Source organism: Seriola aureovittata, chromosome 6 (genome assembly GCF_021018895.1).
Source record: "Seriola aureovittata isolate HTS-2021-v1 ecotype China chromosome 6, ASM2101889v1, whole genome shotgun sequence".
NCBI lineage: Eukaryota > Metazoa > Chordata > Actinopteri > Carangiformes > Carangidae > Seriola > Seriola aureovittata.
The window spans coordinates 25,347,147-25,366,723 of NC_079369.1; the positions used below are offsets into that span (position 1 = coordinate 25,347,147).

A 19,577-nucleotide genomic window follows, 5' to 3' on the forward strand; every position below is an offset into this window, starting at 1 on the left:
CGGCAGTGTGGGTAACACGCTGGAGTTTGTCCTCAGGATACAGGAAGGTAGACATTTTTCAGACTGAGAAGGTGCCTGAAGGTGATAAAAAATTTAGACAGGGGTTGGTTTTGATATGTGTACTGTTAAATTAAATACATCATCTGTTTGACAAGACACATTTTTATCTTGTCTGGTGATGAAAAGGTGGATTTGAGTGCGGACTGTTGGACTTTCAAAGATACTATATACTTTTAAATTAATTAAAGGTCCCATATTGTATAAACATAGATGTCCATGTGTTGTTTGATTATAAAGCAGGTCTAGGTTCTATATTAATACTGTGAAAGTATCAAAGCTTCAGTCCACAGAGAAATGCACACAGCCTGTATTCAGAAACTGAGCCTTAAAACCAGCTGTCAGGACTTCTGGTACTTTGTGATGTCACAACAAAGCAGTCACTGCCCTCAGCCCTGCCCCAAGCCCCATCCACCTGGACCCACCATCCAACCTTGCAGGCTTTGATTTCTCTGAAATCTGCTATATTAATATTTTTATTATATTTTTAATGAGAAGAGAGGAGGCTCTGAGCCTCTCTTCTGATTGGCTCACCGACCTGTTGTTACTAGAGCTCCAGAGAGAAGCCTGAGAGAGGAGATGTAAAACTACATTGAGATGGTTTTTGGTTCTTAAAATCACAAATATATTAATTATGTATATATAATATATATAAAATTATGGAACCTTTAATGTCTGAACCAAATTTCACAGCAATCCATCCAATAATCGTAGACATGTTTCACTAAAACAACATTGGCGTTCCTAGATTTGCGCCACTAGCATGGCTAAAAATAATAAACATTAGAGGACTCTCATCAGGGTTGTCCCAAGATGTTTTCAAGCATAAGTAGAAATTCATGACACAGATGTCCTCTATCCATACGCCTGGTATTAAACATGTGAGCCGTGTGCCGTGCTCATTAATATTTCCGCTGCATCCTCACAGCAGTTGGTCACTGCATTGAAGAACCTCGGAGACTGTGAAGTCACCGTCGAGGGAGGGGGGTGGATATAAGAAAAAATATACTGTAGCATGCATCCTCAAGGTCATGTTACACCAGATCCAGTTCTGGATTCTTTGTGGTTTTATAATAAAACTTTTACGCTGTGCATCAGTGATTTTCTCTCTTAGTTCTGTGATGTAAGGAAATGTCATTTTAATGCTTTACTGCTTCAGGAGGACACAGCTGAAATAACATCGACGCTCTCCCTCTGACCTTATGTAGACATTGACACTGCCCGTCGTTGTTACTGTGAATTTTAATTCAAGTGAAAAAAACTATGACCGTAAAGTTATGTCTTAAAGTTTTAAATAAACCACATTTTGATAAGACTTAGTTTTGTACATAAAAGGTGAGTAAGCAATGGTGATGAAACATGAAGTGGCTATGACACCCACTGTGTCCAGAGACTATTAAAAACATGGCTGACATGTTCCTTCATCATCACGAACATGTACACTGTAGTTCATCTTATTTCAGTCCGTCACACACCTTCCTGCAGCCCCCAATGTGGATTAATCCGCTGCTGAAAACAAACAACAAATGCACCATTTCCTCCTGTTTAAGTAACGTTTGTTAAAAACTTCAGTGACCAGATGTTGTACTAAAGTACTGGGCTTGTTTTTAAAAAATGAAACTATATCTGTGTGAGGTGTTTTTAAAGATTGACATCTTCAGTAGGAACCAATGAGATTAGGACTGAGAGCTCCAGACAGAGCAGGGGAGTCACCGTGTTGAGAGACAGACAAACATATTGTTGATTTTTGGTTCTGATATTTGTGAGCCAGAAATATAAAGAAACAATAAACTGAACTTATCCTAAAAACTTCACTATTGGTTTTTAATTTAAATATAAGTTGGCTAACAACACTTTTTTTTTTAAATCCTGGGCTGGAAATGATTACTTAAATGTCTATAGATCAATACTTATTTGTCAGTCACTTTTACTCATTTTAATTAAAAATGTTGCTTTACTGTAGAATTATTTAGACCAAGCAGGAAATTTATAAATACAAGTATTTTTATGTGATGGTTTTGTACTTAAAAAAAAAAGAGGAACTTAGAAACAATATCTGTGTTTGATCATGTTCTGAAAGTAAATCATTTCTTATTAGGTTAACAAAGCTGGTCTTGGTCTTATATCATTTCATCATTATAATATTTCAGGTTTTGTTTTGCACCGTTGTTGTTTTCTTCAGGTCATTATCGCTGTTTTTCTTTTTCCTAATGTGTACAGTTTGTCTTGCACTGGTTGTGTGTTAATTCTTCTTTGTGTATTTTGCGTGTTTTTAATGTCTACTCTATAAGTCCTTTAAATTGCCCCCTGGGACAAATAAAGTTTCGTGAATTGAACTGATCTTGGTCTTTTCAGTGGGTGGAGTTTAAGTCAGTGATGTATGAAAATAATAAACAAGGAATTAACTGTAAGACTTTTGCCCAAGAGCATTTATTAGATGACTTGAAAGGAAAACAGTGATTGACAGTGAAATAAATGATCTTTTTTCAAGGTTCAGATTTTGGGCTTTTACACTTAACACCTGGGAAATGATCACTGCAGAGGACTTTAACACCATTTTATCAAATTGCCCTTAAAACCAGCACCTTAAAGTGCGACGTTACCCATATTTCATCCAAAATATATGAGAGTGTACAACAGCTAAATCTTATTTCCTCTGTTGTGGTTCTATTTCCAGTTGCCTTAAAGAGTGTAATATTTATTCTCTGCAGTTTGGCACATCTTCCCGTGCGTGCGGAGTATAATGATCCCAGCATGCACAGGGAAAAAATAAATAAGCCCCATTGGTTGTAGCTTTCAGTGGTGTCACAGCAGCATTACGTAGCCCTTAACAGTGAGGTAACAAAGGTAAACAAAGGCTTCGACACGAGCCGGTTCACATTAAATATTGACTACTAAAAAAAGGACCAAGCAACCATCACTGTAGCTTCAAATTATAATCTTTTTTTTTTTTAAAGATAAGAACGATGGCTTTGATACTTTTATATTAGATTTTTTTGCAGTCAGGAATAACCGGAGCTCTTAAAGGTGATTTAGCACTTGTTCACATCAAGCTAATAACATGAAACTACAAAATATTTCTATTTTATCACCATGTAGTGAAATGTTTTTTTTATCCCCAGTGATTACAGCATCATTACACATAAAAGGATCTCGTGTTAACATTTATATTACCTGTGTCACTTCAGGTGCTTGATATAAATTTTACGATAATTACAAAAAGTGTCTCACAGCATCAAGGAAAACCAGAAAGAAATGTTGATGTTATTTTTTTGTGTGAAGCTGAGCAGTATTACAATAACTGACCAACATGTACTGTATATTTAGAGTGATTACGTGCTGTGCGTTACATTAACAGTGGTATTTTCACAGTAAAGCTAAAGGGGGTCGGTACGATGAGGACAAAAATAATAAGAAAAATAAACAAACTTTTTCCTCTGACTGCTGGTCCAGAAAAAGCTGCAGCTGTCCTCGACAGTCTTCACCACAGAAAGGAATCCAATCAGAGACAAACATCAGCACCTGACGATGCCTCCAGTGTCCCAGCACAGCTTCACAGATCAAAGTCCCTTTAGGCCCCAACATAACACAGGTATTACAGCCCACCTGCACAGGTGATGAAACAGTGGATAGAGCTTCGATTCATGACAGACTTGTAAATCCACTCGAACAAGAAATGCAAGCAAATACGCTGCTTTATTTTTCTCTCAGGGAAGGTTGGAAGGTCACGGTTAAGTCCCGGAGTGAGTGTCCGGAGGTCGCTGCTGTAACGTCTCGTCTATGGTGACCACCACCTCCTCCGGTCTGCTGGAGCTCAGGCAGTTAGTGTGGTGGTTCAGGGAGATGTGGCTCATTTCGACCAGCCGCGGCTGCTCGCACAGCTCGCTCATCTCCCTCATCTCGTTCATGTTGTTGCTGATGCAGTTTATCTCTGTCTTGTTGGGGTTGGTGGCTCGACGGGACCCAAACACCCAGTCTGGGGAGAGACAAGGGGATAATGGTGGTGTTGTTCTGGCAGTTAGTGCAGATGGAGCTTCACTGTTTTCTGTATTTCTGATCTGATTCTGAAACTGTCGTCCTTACGGGTCACTCAATCATTGTTCTGTTGGTTCAACTGATTGTGAGACAGGTGAGTGACAGGTAGATGCTAACCAACAACTCTGCATCTTTAAACAGCTTTTTAGCTTCTTTTAGCTTCTTTTTTTTGGTTTTACAGCATATGTGATGTGTGGTTTAGTCTGGGGTAAGGATTTTAGAAATTCTGTTTAGTTTAAGTGCAGGACTGAAGAACCAGTCCTGCACTGAAGCCTTTTCGATGGGAGACACCTTTAAGACTCTAAAGTCCAGTTATCTTTGACCAAGCGCTTCTCATTTTTTAAGTTGTTATGGAGATTTCCTTACAAGTTTTAATTATACATCTTTATTCTTTGCTTTATTATTTCCATCTTAGAAGAATCAGATTTTCCTCCAATTCATTTCAAAGAGAAATATTGTACTTTTTACTCCATTACATCTCACAGTTGCGTTTCACACTTAAACACACATTTTGGCTGTCCCTGTGTTGTAAATAAATTCCACTGAAATCAACACACGATGGGATTCGTTAACTTTTTACACCACTGGTGTTTTGGAGAAACAAATACATCACATTTCGTTTTTCTTTTTTTTTTTGCTTTTTCCTGTCATTCTTTTCTTGCTTTTCCTTGATTTTTCTTCTCTTCTTCTCCTTCCTTTTTTATATTAATTTGTCAGATATTATGTTTCATCAAACACAACAGTTTTAACCAAAGAAATGTTTTGTTGCAGGTTTTGTTACTAGCTATTTTACATTTACATTCATTGGCAGGTAAATACAACACCTTACAAAAACACTTTCCTGTCCTTTCTGTTCTTCCCTTTCTTCTTCTATTCCTTCCTTCTATATTTTATTATTACTTTTAAAATCTGTGAGACTCATACTTCCCCTTTAAATAGCCTACAGATAGTTTATGACAAACCTTCACAGCTGCAACCTCAGGGGTATAAAGCGTGACCACGTACATGCAGGAAAGTTCGAGCACAAGGCAAAAACAAGCAAGCGGAGTATTTAGAACATGCGGAGAACAAGGCTGCAAACTTCATCTGACAGAAAGTTATGATGGGTTCAGCCTCTGTAATTCCATTAGAGGCAAAGCAGCATAAAATTGTTTCTGGGGGAGATGTCTGTTGCACAGCGGCCTCGTCATGTGGGGTGGAGCCCTCTTTGAATTGGGACACATCAATCATTGTTCTGCCAGATGAGGAGCTGAGATTAAGGCTGTCAGTGGTGAGTGTGAAGAACAGACAGAAGGCAGAGCGGGATTTCTTAAACGCCACACAGCTGATATATGACCACTGTTTTAAATCCCCACTCACATGGTGCATTCAGGGCACTGGTGCGAAGGTGGACTAAAGTGGCTCTGAGCAGAAAATGAACAGAATCCTCAGCTACACCAAAAACTGATGTCTGGATCTCTTTAATGGTCAAGGGAATAATAGTAAATGAACCATAAACCCCCTATTTTGTAGCATCTTTCAAATTATTCTGATGGCGTCCATTTTTCTTTGAGTACAGTCCTGGGGAATTTGGTGCAGGCGTAAAGTGTCAAAGTGTATTTGGATGATGCCAGAAGGAATAAGTCAGGAATTTTCAATCTTGCATATAGAGGCTTTAAATATCAATTTAGATGCAAAAAAAAACATGCACGTACTGAAAGATTTCAGGAGTTAACCACAAATACTGGATGTTGGGTCAGGACTAGACTTGAGTTGAAGCCTAAAGGCGCCAGGTACACTGGCACTTCAGTCCTGAGATGCTAACTTCACCTATCTTCATGACACTGAACCATCTACACACAGGTAACAGGTAAGGTTTACTTTACCTTTAACAGCGTCTGACTGGGGAGTGTGTCTGCTGCGTGGCACAGGGGATGTCAGCAGCCTGTCCATGCTGGTATTGCTATGTTAAATACAGTAGTTGGCTACATGGTAAGACTATTACTGCTATTGCTTCTACTTGTAGCACTAGTGCTATTTTTATTTCGGAAAATATAAATACTACTACTATTACAAGTAATTATCATTGGTTACGATTATAATACCTGAAAAATAAATTTTTTATCGGGTAATTGCGGTTCATTACAAATTATTCTCATAGTTTTTGGACCTTATTTCTGCCTCGTGTGGAAACACAGCAAACAAAATCACATGGGAAAGAAAAACGCGATGTCAGATTATCTGATCTGTTTTTAACAAGCCAACAGTTTATCAGGATCTTTATCTACAGCCCCTGAAATGTCCGTGATAATCCCTCACTGGAGGAAACCTTTGTGTGCAGCTGCAGTGAATGTGTCAGGTCAAAGTTGAGGCTTGAAGTCTCCAAACTGTCTCTAAAATAGATGTTGGACAATTGAGGTGGTAATTTGATTATCTGAAGGTTTGCTGACAGTTTCTTCTTACTAATATCACCATGTTCCCATATCTTCACAGTTGAACTGGTAACTACAATGTTACTGATAGAAATGAGGGAGAAAACAATGAAAATACGACCTGAGTTGTAATAAAACAGAATCATTCATTAAAAACGACTCATAAATACACGCTCTCTGTATTTATTCCAGTGGATATTTCCCATAGTTCTTTTCGTTACTTGGACCATGACATGTCCACAAGAGACTGTTTGCTCTTTCGATGTTGCACCATGTCAGAAGAGCGAAGCTCTCGCTGTGACCAGGAGACCTGACAGGAGTCTTTTCAAGCTTCCAGCTGCGAACACAAACCCTCCACATTTACACCTCAGCGAAAAGCCCAGGAGTCCAAACATGGCGTCGCCTTTGTGTATTCGTGTGAATGTGTATGTGTGAGTTTCCATGTGAAGGTGGGGGTGTCAGGTCAGGTGAAGGTAGACCGACAGGAAGAGCTCTTATGTCTCTGTGGCAAAGCTAAGTGCTGCGGACTGTGACCCATGTGAGCTTTGTTTTTTTGTGTTTTTTTTACCTGGTTCACCGGTTTCACCGCCGTCACCTTCAGTCACAATCGACCTGCCTCCACCTACAGCGAGGGGGGAGAACAGACACGTTTGAGACCGAACACAGACCTGATCAAGACAGAGCCAGAAACCAGAAACACGTTGAAACCCGAGTGGACGGATGGGAGAGCGGTGGCCGGGGATACACCTATATGCCCATCAGCAGGTGTGGCTCTAGTCTGTCGCGGTCCTATTCATGTGTTAAAATGAAACACACTGATGAACAATAACTGTTGTACAAGTACATAAAAAGTGGTACCTCATTATACAATATGACCTTAGCTGTGCCACTATTCTGGGGCTGCATCCTTTGGAGGACGTGGTCTGCGAACTCAACAATTTTGTTGCCACACTCCAAAAAATGTGCCACCAAATCCCTCAGTGTCAAATATACTGTGGCATGTACAGTATTTTAAATAATGCCCCAAAAATTTGTTGTCACCATCCAAAGATTTCTATCATCTCAAATGTACAAATTTGCAATTATATCCCCAAAATGTGTTGTAGTGCCATACAGTCCAAGCTTGCGCAATATCCAATGGATTTCCAGCAGCCGGCCTCCTGGTTGGACCTGGCTCCCTGATACTTAAATGAGAAAAAGGTGTTTCCCTTTCAATATTTTCGAAATATTGCTTTTTTTCGAACAGTGTGAAAAACCACCTCTTGGAAGCGTATAAATTTTTTTTTTCAGTTTTTTTGAAATTCATGTTTCCATTACTTGTTTTTCAAGTTCACAATTTGAAGTTGCGCATTAAGCATGTTCATGGAAACGCACCTACTGCCACCAAAATTTATTGTTACAACTTCCAAATAACCTCAGAATATGTTGTTGTGCCTCCACATCTAAATATTTGTATATTTGTATTGTCACAATCACATCTGTTGTAGTACAGCCAAATCCAAAGCTTTTGTCTAACCCCACCCCCAATTTTTGTTGTTAATTAACATCAAAAATGTGTTGCAGTGGCTTCAAAAGACAAACACTCCCACCAAAGATTTTTGTAATGATGCCATAATGTGTTGTAGCAAATCCCAAATCCCCAAATCTGTAGTCATGATCCCCAATGTGTTGCAGTTCCTAATTACTAATGATAATAAATTCAAATACTGAATCTTTTTGATAACATTTATCCAAACAGTAGCCTATATTCTCCATTCATTCTGGGGCCACAATATATTCTCCTCTGTCCTGATCTGCCCCTGCAGAAACATCTAGCGTTTCGCTTGAAATCACCTGATGTAAATTAGCTGACAATCAGGTCAAGTCAGCACAATGAGACCACACTGCGTCCTAAAAATAGATTCATTGTTTCCTTCATTCATTCATTATGTATCACTCACAGGAAGCTCCTCAAAAATAGAGAGAAAAAAAAAAACACAGCCGAGCTCCTCTCCATTTCTCATACAGACACTTGCTGATAGTGTAGTTTGTCAGGACGTCTCCCTCCTCACAAGGTCATCTGCTGATAGGAGACCAGAGCTCCTGTACGTCTGCAAAACACTGTTTACTGGTTACTACTCATTATACATATGCAATTAATAAGGGATCTTTCTGAGAGAGTCAATCACGTTGTTCATCTGTTAATTAAGATGTATGGATTTTGTGTTGTCAGTTTCAAGCTGTAATTGTTCTGTTTTAAGAGTATTTTTCTTAAAACAATGCCACTCAAAGTGGGCTCAAGGTGGGGTCCTTGAATGGGTTCCAGGGGCACAAAGGCAAAATTAGGAAAAGGTAAATTTCACTAAAAATTTTGCTACAAGTTACTTCATTATATGTGTGGATTAATTAATTGTTATAATAAAATATTTTATTTTATTTTACTTTTCTACTTTTATAACATTTTATTCTTTTCATGTTCCTCCCTTTAGTAATCCCAGTGGGCACACACACACACACATACACACACACACACACACACACACACACACACACACACACACACACACACAGACACACAATAGGAGTCACATACCGACAAAGTCATTCACCACGTCTTTGACCAGGTGTCCAACTATCGCGTACGCCACCGCCACCACCACGAGCGCTGCCATGACCAGGTAGAGAACCGCTTTGGGCAGCGGGATGGAGTCTCGCACAGGTGTCCGGTAGTCCGTGTAGAGCAGGTCACTCTCCGAGTAAGAGTACTGAAAGACATGTTCCATGCCCGAGGTATGGTTGGAGTTGAGAGGCGGGTTACTCGCGCTCATGGCGCTGTCCGGCTGCAGAGCCGTAACCACAGTGACAGTCGTCACAGCCTCCGCTTTGTCGATGCTGACCAAGCCTGTTGTTTTATTCATCAGAGGCAGAATCTGAGAGAGAAAATAGCTCCAGTCCTTGATGGCACTCGTGTTGCATAAAAACATTGTTACTACCTTGTAATCACGACAGGAGGGGCTTGAATCTGCGGGTCAAAAAAAAAAATCCACTGAGGACGCACCAGACTGAGAAACACCAAACTCCCTGAAAGTGACAGATTGATTTTTTATAATCCAACAGGTTCCCTCAGACGCCAAAGTCTGCATCAGACAGGAGCTCATCAGTGCCTCCGAAAACTTACCTCGCTTTCATTGATGAAACGCACGACGCGTCATTCATTGACGAGGTGCGCGGCTTTTACGCACGAATAACGAAGGAATTCTGTGCGTCAAGTCGTCGGTTTATTTCCAAAAGTGAAATAAAAACAACACGGTGGCAGAGTAAGGGCGGTCTACAGTGTCACACGGGGAAAGAAACGTGCCAGAAAACATGTCAGCATTTAGTCCCGACCTTAAAAACGCGTAAAGGTTGGGATGAAGGAGCCAGACATCTAGAACCGAGGTCCCCGCGGCTGTCACATGCAGTAGTGATGATGGTGATGATGGTGATGATGATGATGATGATGATGATGATGATGATTACACAGTAGATGCTCCGTCCTGGTCCTGGTGAAGGCAGCGTGTGGAGAGGACGGGCCGGTGAACCTGCAGGACTCACGACGCCTCCTCTTACTACGCTGCCGCTCTTGAGGTGTCCGGAGCAGAAATGTGCGGCTGGCGGGAGAATCCGGGCGTCCACTTGTTCGCCCCTTCTCTTCGACTTCAGATGGGGCGATGCTCCGCAGACTCCGCAGCCTGAGGTGAGTTCATGTCTTTACTCGACCCCGGTCTGGTGCTTTAGACCTCAGTGGGTGGTTGGTGCGCTCAGGAATGGACAAATCCACCGGTGACTGTGGGAGAGATGGTGAGAGAAATGGCGCTGAGTGGTCGGACAGGAGCTTTTCTTTCAATACAGCTCAATTTAAATCAGATACAGTCTCATTAGGAAGTTTCACAAAGGTTCAAAGTTGATTCAATGAAAATTGAATGGAGCAAAAAGTAAGAAAAAAGGGGTGAATGAGAGGAATACAGTGAATTAATCGGAATCATTAAGACTGAAACTCAAATTTGATGAAAATTAAATTCAGCTTGGATGAAAAAGTAATTAAACTAAATCAATAAAGCAGAGGACAGATTAATAAGAAAAGTGATAAACAGACTAATTTGTCACTTTTCACATTCCTGCCATCTAATCATGTAAAAATATAGATTATTTAATTGTATGAAGAGAAGTTATTGAATGAAACAATAGTACTCCATCTGGTTCACACTAAGTTAGATTAGATACACCATTACTTCCATCCAAGCTAAGATGGCAACCAGACACATACCTGCTTCACTGTCTGTCATCTTTGTTTGGGTTAAAGGAGCTGCAGTTATTTGAACTGTGCACTGGAGGGATTGTCCTGTGTCAGACAGAGGAGTCATTGAGATTCCAGTTATTTCCTCGACAAGCCTCCGAGATCTGCAGCTTTTTTCTGCTTCAATTCTGTGATTCAAACAAAGTCATACAGTCTCAAAAGTAGGAATTATAGTTACAGGAACAGCATGAATTAAAATTTATTCTATATCCACTTTGCTCTCTTCACTGTGGACTTCCTGTGCGGTGAGATGCCTTTTTTTCACCACAGAAAAAAAAAAAAAGCAGGCTACATGCTAGCAGCTCTGAAGTCTAAGGTAAGGCAGTGCTTTGTGCTAAATGCTACAATTACCAAATCTGCTAAATGTGCTAATAAAACATGCTGATGTTTCGGATAATGTTCCACATGTTCAGATATGTTCGCCATCTTAAGGCCAATTCATGGATTCATCCACACAGACCTCCACCAAAGACCGGAGGAGCTCTTCTTCTGTGGTTACAGAGTCAGTTATACATCAGTAACATGCAGTATTATAATTACACAAAATCTGTGTTAATAGTCATAGCCTGATAACCATGCCTGAGTTTACCATATTTCATTTAAATTTAAAACAATATTATTTGAGCTTATTATATTATTAATCAATATTTCTTCATTGAGTCTATTATATAATGTCATTATCAGTTGCAGCACTTTATTATTTCATATATATTTTGTAGGTGTAACATTAAAGTTTTCAACCCCCTTTAGTGTGGAGCACTTTTGTTTCCCATCTGCCATCGTTTGCAGGGGGACGGGTGTGAATGTGACAGTCTATTGGTTGCACACGTAACTGCTAAGAGAGCGGAATAAAGTCCTGTCCTGTCACGCTGGTGGTGATTATAGAAGACAGCTACAAGAAAACTGTAGCCTGCTCGTCGCCAACAGCCCAGAGAGACTGGAGAACGCTACCGACCAAGAAATCAGGGTTACACTCGCTTAAACTTATGGCGTAGTACGCTGACATGCAGTCTATGGTGTCAGGGCGACGTCACATGATCACAGCTGACAGCTTATCAACAGGGAACGCCTCCAACAAAATCCTTGTCTTGGCCTCTTCATCAAAACAGAACGCACGCACAACGCTGGACGCTAACCAGTTACACACACACACACACACACACACACACACACACACACACACCGGTGATTGTAGTATGTGTAGAAGCGTGTGTCTGCGTCTGTCCTGGAGTATGATCAAGGCTTTAGTTTAGTGTGTTAGGATGCTAACATTTGCTAATTTGTACTAAACATGAAGTACAGCGGATCACCAGAGACATTACAAGTCATCCTGAGTGAAGATATTTCACACACAAATGTCAAAATGATGCTGGTACTTCTAAGTTATAGCAGTACAAATAGCTACTAAATCATTACATGAACACATGTCCAAAAAATCTTTATATAGACCATCCAAGTGTGAGAACAAACTGTTCTCAAAAACTTAACGGATGACGACTCATGTCCATCAATGCGATAAACCATTGGTTGATGGGCCTCTGCGAACCACAAATACTCCGCCATGTTGGTCCCCAACCTTCACACATAAAAGTCAAAGTGATGGTGGTGCTGGAGCAAATGTCAACGTATCACCAAAGTCATACAGGTACATTATCAGGGAACCACGATAGTGTGTGGGGACAGTCGTGCTTGAGATATTCCAGTCTGAACCAAAGTGGTGGTACATCATCATCTCTATAGCCCCACAGCGACCACGGCTAAAGACGCAGATGTATGTAGATCCAATCAATTAGAAAGAAAAGCACCAGATACCTGAGGTGCTATCAGTTACCTCTGTGATAATCCCTGTTCCTCTCTGGATCGGAAGACTGCGTATTTCTCTTCTCCCTCTTTTTTTTTTTTTCCCGGGAAGATGAACCAGACTCAATTAAGATCACATCAGCCGTTCAAAGATCAGCTCAGAGGAAGCGTATTGGACTCACTGACCCTTAAATCAATCATGTCATCCACTGAGTCACTGCGGACACTACCGTTGCCTTCAGGGGGTTCAGCTGTCAGAAATGAAGAGGACATTCTTTAAGTTTTTTTTCAACATCGACCATCGACAGTTTCAAAATGGACGTGGTCGTCTTGTAGCCTTGGATCGTTCAGCTGTGAAATTAAATGTGATAAAGGCTGTAATGTAGAATCAAGCACGGACACAAACTAGATGACAAATTTTTATAAAATGAAATCAATTGTCGACTCTAAATTATGTTTATTATTATTACTTCGGGAGCCGCGTCCTTCAGAGGCTGCATCTGAAGACACGGCGCCACAGCAGCGCAACTAGACCTGTCTCATTTCGAAGGCACCTCCAAATGCAGCCAAGAAATGCGGCCTTCTTTTCCTGGGCTACAACCTATCCCAAGATTCAATGCGTGCCAGTAATGAAAGCAAACAAACACCGACAGAGAGCCTGATGATTACACTTTTGGGTTTCAGCTGTGTGCGACAGCTAACGGTGTAACCACGGGCAAGTTTATGTGAAAAAAGTTACGTGTAGTCAAAGTTGTGTCACTATAGTGTTGAACATTGAACACACCATAGCAAAGAGGAATGTGTTTATGCTGGTACATTAGACTGCTGGATGATTTAACAATAAGGTTTTATTTCATTCATCACATAGAAATGTTTCACCTTTGTTATCAGAACACACGTCTACATCGCTTCGACAAGATGAATGGCTCCAAATACTACACTACCCATGATCCTTAACAGTCTCCAGCGAGAGCTCTAGCATATTTGCTGCTGCGCTAACAAACAAACCCACTAACTTTACCCTGCAATTAGCAGTGTGGTAACAGAGTCAGATGATCTCTGATAGGTTGTTAATTACTGCAGTGCTCTCTGGGAGTTTCAGCTGACGTCTGGCAGTGGTACAGCAAGGATGTGCTGATAAACCTCAGTTATAAAGGTGCTACATACAAAGATCAATGCACAATACAACGGAAAGGTTCCTACTCTCTGGGATCAAGCCTCACTTCCAACATTTCTGCCAGCCATCCACTTTGGTGGAGTGTCTTCTTGTAGTTGTTGTCTGATCTATGAATGTTGTTATGGACGGAGACTGTTGTATGTTTATGAGTGAGCAGGTACGAATAATGAGACGTATATGTTGTTATCCTTGGACCAATTTCAGTTTTAAACCGTTGCTGTGAAGATATTTTGGCTGATCTTCATTACTTCAAAGGACAGTTTGAAGGTTAAGTCTTAAGGCTGTGTGTGTGTGTGTGCGTGTGTGTGTGTGTGTGTGTGCGTGTGTGTGTGCGTGTGTCCATATATTTCACCCATTCATATGCATGTTTTGGTGTTTCATTTTAATATGTTCTGCCCACCACATAAGAAGCAGCTCATCTGTTGACTTCTTTGTCCTAGGAACAGTAAAATGGACTCTGCTCTCTTATCTGACAGTTTTCTTATTATAGATATTTGCTGCTGAAGGTATTTTAGTCTGATAATCAACTGGGAATGCCAGAATGGTTTATGCAAAATACAAATCTCCTGAAAACTTTGTTAATGTGTCCCGGGGGCTTTGTGTACGTCTGGCTGCTCTGAGCTCAGGTGAGATAAAAAAAAAAAACTGCATGTGTTGGATTTATAGAAGAGAGAGGAGACTGATGAGAACTTTTTACTAACGTAAGAGTCACCAGGACTTGTCAGAACATACGGTATATTGAAGGGATAATCCACAACTAGGTTGAAATCATTTATGACATCATTCAGTCAAACAGTCGAGAGGCCGACTCTGAGACAGACTGTCTGTTGTATTGACCTGCACAAGGTTACCAGCTAACATAAAGCTACAGGTCTAAAAACTACTTTGTTACAGCATGGCAAAGACACATTGGAAAAACAGTGCAGTAGTAATAAAGAATTAAGTCTGAGAATGACGGCAGAGAAGCTTCTCCTCTGCTACGAGGCACAGCTGAGACAAAAGTCTAACAGACGAGACCGTTGACCAATGAGACAATGTCTCATCCTCAGTCTGCCTCATTTGTTTCACTAAATGCCTAATTACACATAAACTACAAACCATCATGTAATGGGATCTCACCAGCCCATTAATGTGTTACCCTTTGAACGGCACCCAGTCTCATTCAGTCTGATCTCAACTACACACCTGGAAAATGTCTCGCAGGTTGTGACACTATTAAAAATCTAGAAAAGGCATGGCAAAATAACATTGTTAATATTTTTAGAAACCCCCCCCCCCCAAAAAAAAAAAACATGAGCCGAGCTCCCAATCTCCTGGCACCCTCTCGTTCTGTAATTTACATGGCCCCCAACCTTTATTATAAATAATCATCATACATGGATCCTGTATGTTTACATCAATGTCTACATTTGCGACCGTCTAATCTGCGTTTCCATTCTTAATCCCACCTACTGGACCTACCTCACTTAAATACCTGAAAAAAATCACATCAAACACACAAATCAATTTTAGGGAATTATTCTTAGTTTGAGGGGAAGGATTGATCAAAAGTTTTTCCTCCTGACACCACGACCAGGCTCTGTTTGATAAAGACACAGAAAGATTAAAACGGGGTGGGGGGGTGGGGTTACGAGAAATAGGAACAGAGCATCCTCTCTATTCCGGTGTTAATCAGCAGGGATTGTGACGGCAGCGAGGACACACGCCTGTGATCGAGTCCTGCTGAATAACAAAGAATCTCTGTCTGTGCCGCTCTGGCTTATCTGGCTGCCTGATGAATATTACCCCTAATACTGGACTCATATACTTTAATCAGATATGACCCGAGCCAGACAAATGCTCGATTCCACCTCTCCCCTCATCCATTCTCTGTGTCCTCCATCCCCTCCCTCTATCCCACAGGCTGAATTAAGCTCTCTCGTGTCACTCGTCGCTCCTCATCCTCACAGACGCCGTGGATGAAAAGTCATTTTCTCCCCCTAAAACCATCAAGGTCACACTCCCACTCTCCCACTCTCTCTCTCTCTCTCTCTCTCTCTCTCTCATGTCAGATCCTAATCCTCAGCAACCCTTAGGTGAGCTGAGTCTCAGGAAGTGGATTCGCTTTCAGTCCACACTCTCCATGATCCTCAACCCTTTGTCCTTTTTCCATGAAATTAACCTCAGCGTGGTTCTGCTTTTTTTGTGCTTTTTTGATCTGCATAAGCTCGTTCCAGCTCATCACTGGAGCTACGTATAATATTTACACTGAGTGCAGGACTCAATCCCAGGATGCCATGTTTAATACCCTAGATCAGTGGTTACCAACCTTTTACAGCTCGTGTCCCACTTGAAAATCTCAAAAATGCTGGTGGCCCACACGCAATCAGCGCAATCAGACTGAGATAGCAAACAAGTGTACGATGTGACCACCTTTCACCACCAAAGTCTGATCAGTTCATCTTTGAGTCCAAGTGAAGGTTTGTGCCAAATTTGAAGGAAAGTTCCATCAAGGCGTTACTGAGATATCGTGTCCACAAGAATGGGACGGACGGAGGGACAACCCAACAACGATGAACAAAAACAATGAAAGTTTTTCACCATCTCTTTATGTTTTAAAAAAGCATTTCATTTTTCAAATATTTTAAAACATTTTTTATATTTATATGTTTTTATAATTACATTTTTTCACCGAAATTTGTCGTCCCACTTACAACACCTTCACGGCCCACAGGTTGGGAATCACTGCCCTAGATATCCTCGCATCATTTTAGATTCATTCCCCCAAAATTCACTATTTCACGTATTAGGTTTAAACTTTTTGGATTTCCACTAAAATTAAAAATCCAACCTGCAGTGTGGAACTTTTGTCTCCCCCTCTGGGCAGTGAGAGTAATTACACCAACAAAGCCACACCAATGTTTTGGTGCTGATCGCTTTCTTCTTTAGCGTTTAATCCTTATAAAAGTTTCACTTTAATCTGGGGCATCGGAAACCTTTCTTGACTCCTAGCTTCTTGCACTGTCTCCGTTGCTATGGTTCCTCCCCTCTCCAGCTCTGGCAAAACCAATCATAGCTGGATGACGTAAAATGCAACACTACCGATGCTCCAGCGCTGGAATGTCACCACAGACACCAGATTTAAAACTCAAGTGTACTGCAGAATACAGAGCGATTTCCTGATGAGGGTGAACTTGCTTGACGTTCATTTATATGTAAAAGTGCTGCACTCCAGCTTTAACGTTTGGCTGCAGAGCACATGCTTGTGATAAGTGATGCTCCACACAGGTCACTTAATTAAGGCAGGATTAGACTTTAATCTAGAATACTGAATCCTGGTCTAAAAAGCGGTTTCATGAAACATTTGCAACAGTCCAACAGCTTTACACATCATGAGGACTCAGCCTGTTTATTTGTCTCTGGAGTAGATTTTTCAAGTATGAGAAAATCCCTCTGATTACGTCATGGAGGAATCACTGTCAAATTTCTAGTAAAAATTCTTCATTATGAATGAACAGTGCGGAGATGTGGGAATGTACCAGTCTGAGAGGGACTGACATAAAAACTATGACAAACGAAGGATCCACTGTTTCTTGGAGCACGACTCATACTACAGATTGAAAATCAGGATAGTTTGGCCTCTGCTGTACAGATCTGCACAGGAAGTGCATAATTCATCTCAGCAATCTGTGTTATTCCTCACTACAGTGAGAGTGTGTGCCTCAAGCTGCTCATAAAAGTTGGCTCAGGATTCATAAATGGCTGTAAGTTTAGTGGAGTCTGAAGAGAGAAAGCAGCTGAAGCAGCAAAGGAAGACGCAAAGAAGAAACCAAAAATTTTAAAGTGATTTGCCGAAGATACTGGAGAAGTTGATTGGCAGCTCATTTGGAAGACCCTGTCTGACTCACTGGATGTAGGCTGCGGGTATAAACCTGCTATTGGACACTTATTCCAGACTGTTCCCTTTCCGCTTCTCCTGCTTGGTAACGTTTCCAAAATCCCTTTCGCTACAGGAAACAACAACAACAACAACAACAATGACAACCTCGAGCAACCTGCACACTGAGAATGGCAAATTGGGATGAAGATTTAGATTGACACAGTCGACATACATCGCTGCTGTTTTTGTGGCATTTTCTTTGCCATTTTAATGTCAGTGCGCTCGCCTCCCCACGTGCAAATGTTCCACCTATAGACAAGTTCCCCACCGACACCGTCGCTGCATCCTGGACCCAGCGCCGCTCGAGACAAATCGTGATTGGTTTAAACAATTACAAACAAGCCATTCAAGACTGGGCTGGCTATGTGAGAAAGGGAATACCACGAGATGTTCACTGGCAATTTGAACATGTTATCCCACAATGCAGTGCATACAGGAAATGGAGGAGTGTAAAACTGTGAACCAGACGAGCAGATTGAGGAGAGATTCCTCTTCCAGGACGGAGGAATCATAATTTTCACGGTGTGAATGATCAGAGTAGAGAGGAGAAGCTGCAGGGAGAGACCAGCATGCAAATAAAAATGCTGCACAACTGCATATCTACGAACTAATAATACAATTACTGCTGCAGGTAACTATTTTCATTATTGACTGTCCTGTCATTTACTTTCTCTATAATTAAATATTATTATATAATTTATATTAATAATTATATAAACAGAATGAAAAATGAAAATAGTTATCTGTCAACTGATCTATTGATCAACTGATCATTTCAGCTGTAAAAAAAAAAAAAAAGATTGCAGTAACAAAGCGTCAAAAATGTAAAATCACAAATACATGTTGCTGCTTCTTACAGTTTGACCCAAACAGGATCAAGATCTTCTGAAACTGTAGAAAGTGTAATCTGCAGTAGACAACGAACCCCCGACCACACAACACGACCGGACTTGTCCTCCAAATTATTCATGTAAACTGTCAGAGTTTCATTTGAATCCCCAGCCTTGTAACTCGTACACTGCCGAGTCATCTGCAGGATATCTGTGTGATCCTGTCAGGAACGGGTCAACCTTCATCTGCTCCTTCACTCCTGCCTGGATATTGTGCAGGTAAATAGGACACTGGGCCATATTGATTTTCCTCCAATGAAATGAAATTGGCTCGATGTATTCTAAGGCCCTCTATCAAATCCACGGCATCCTCTTCAAACTGTAGGTCAAAGGGACACTGGCCTCCTGACTCATGTTTACAGTGAAGCCCGCTCTCTAATTTGACCAGTAACATGCACAAGACCACTGAAACAGCTAGATCAAGCAGAACAGCCAGGGTGATGTTTTTATGAATTTTTCTGTGCTGTGCATTGACAAAGGTTTTGTTTTTGGTGGTTCAGCATCACGGTGTTCTGTCAAAGGATTCACCCACATCCCCGCTGTCTGCCTGTCTGCACGTCCTCTGGTAGAAAAAAAAATCTATCACTGTCTCTACATCTTACCACAGTCTTCAGTCATCCTTAATTATTAATAACTCCATGTTTAAATTTAGCAGCTTATGATACATGGAGATGTCGACAAACATCATTCATCATCATATGTTTGCAAAGATATATATAAGATAAATATAAGAATCTACTAGAAGTTTTATCCATAACTATCAGTTTTCCAGTAACGCCGCATACAGAGCCAGAGCGGAGCAAATCTAAGTATTTTCCCTCATGAACTAAAGAGCTAATTCTGCAGGAGGTTTAACTGCAGCCAAAGGGATTTTTCAAACCCTGGCAGCTCAAAAGGTTTTTTTTGTCTGTCCTATGCTTCAAATCACCTTTGACCTCAGTCTTTGCTGAACTTTAACCAGATGCTTTGAGCG

The 19,577-nt window shown here is 40.9% G+C and overlaps 2 protein-coding genes across 2 annotated transcripts in view; one reads left to right on the top strand and one right to left on the bottom strand.

Moving 5' to 3' along the window:
- Positions 1-2,465: 2,465 nt before the first annotated feature.
- LOC130170800 (uncharacterized) lies at positions 2,466-9,466 on the bottom strand. Its single transcript, XM_056378439.1, has 3 exons — positions 9,076-9,466; positions 7,072-7,125; positions 2,466-4,033 (listed from the first exon to the last, which is right to left on the bottom strand). Exons 1-3 carry the CDS (start codon positions 9,464-9,466, stop codon positions 3,789-3,791), a joined length of 690 nt encoding a protein of 229 aa, XP_056234414.1. The 3' UTR covers positions 2,466-3,788.
- Positions 9,467-10,078: 612 nt separating this feature from the next.
- The window catches only part of LOC130170798 (uncharacterized protein C1orf87), a 38,598-nt gene continuing 29,099 nt past the window's right edge, over positions 10,079-19,577 (top strand). The window contains exon 1 of the mRNA XM_056378435.1: positions 10,079-10,218. Coding sequence (XP_056234410.1) covers positions 10,193-10,218 — 26 coding nt within the window. The 5' untranslated portion in view covers positions 10,079-10,192. The remainder of the gene's footprint in view (positions 10,219-19,577) is intronic.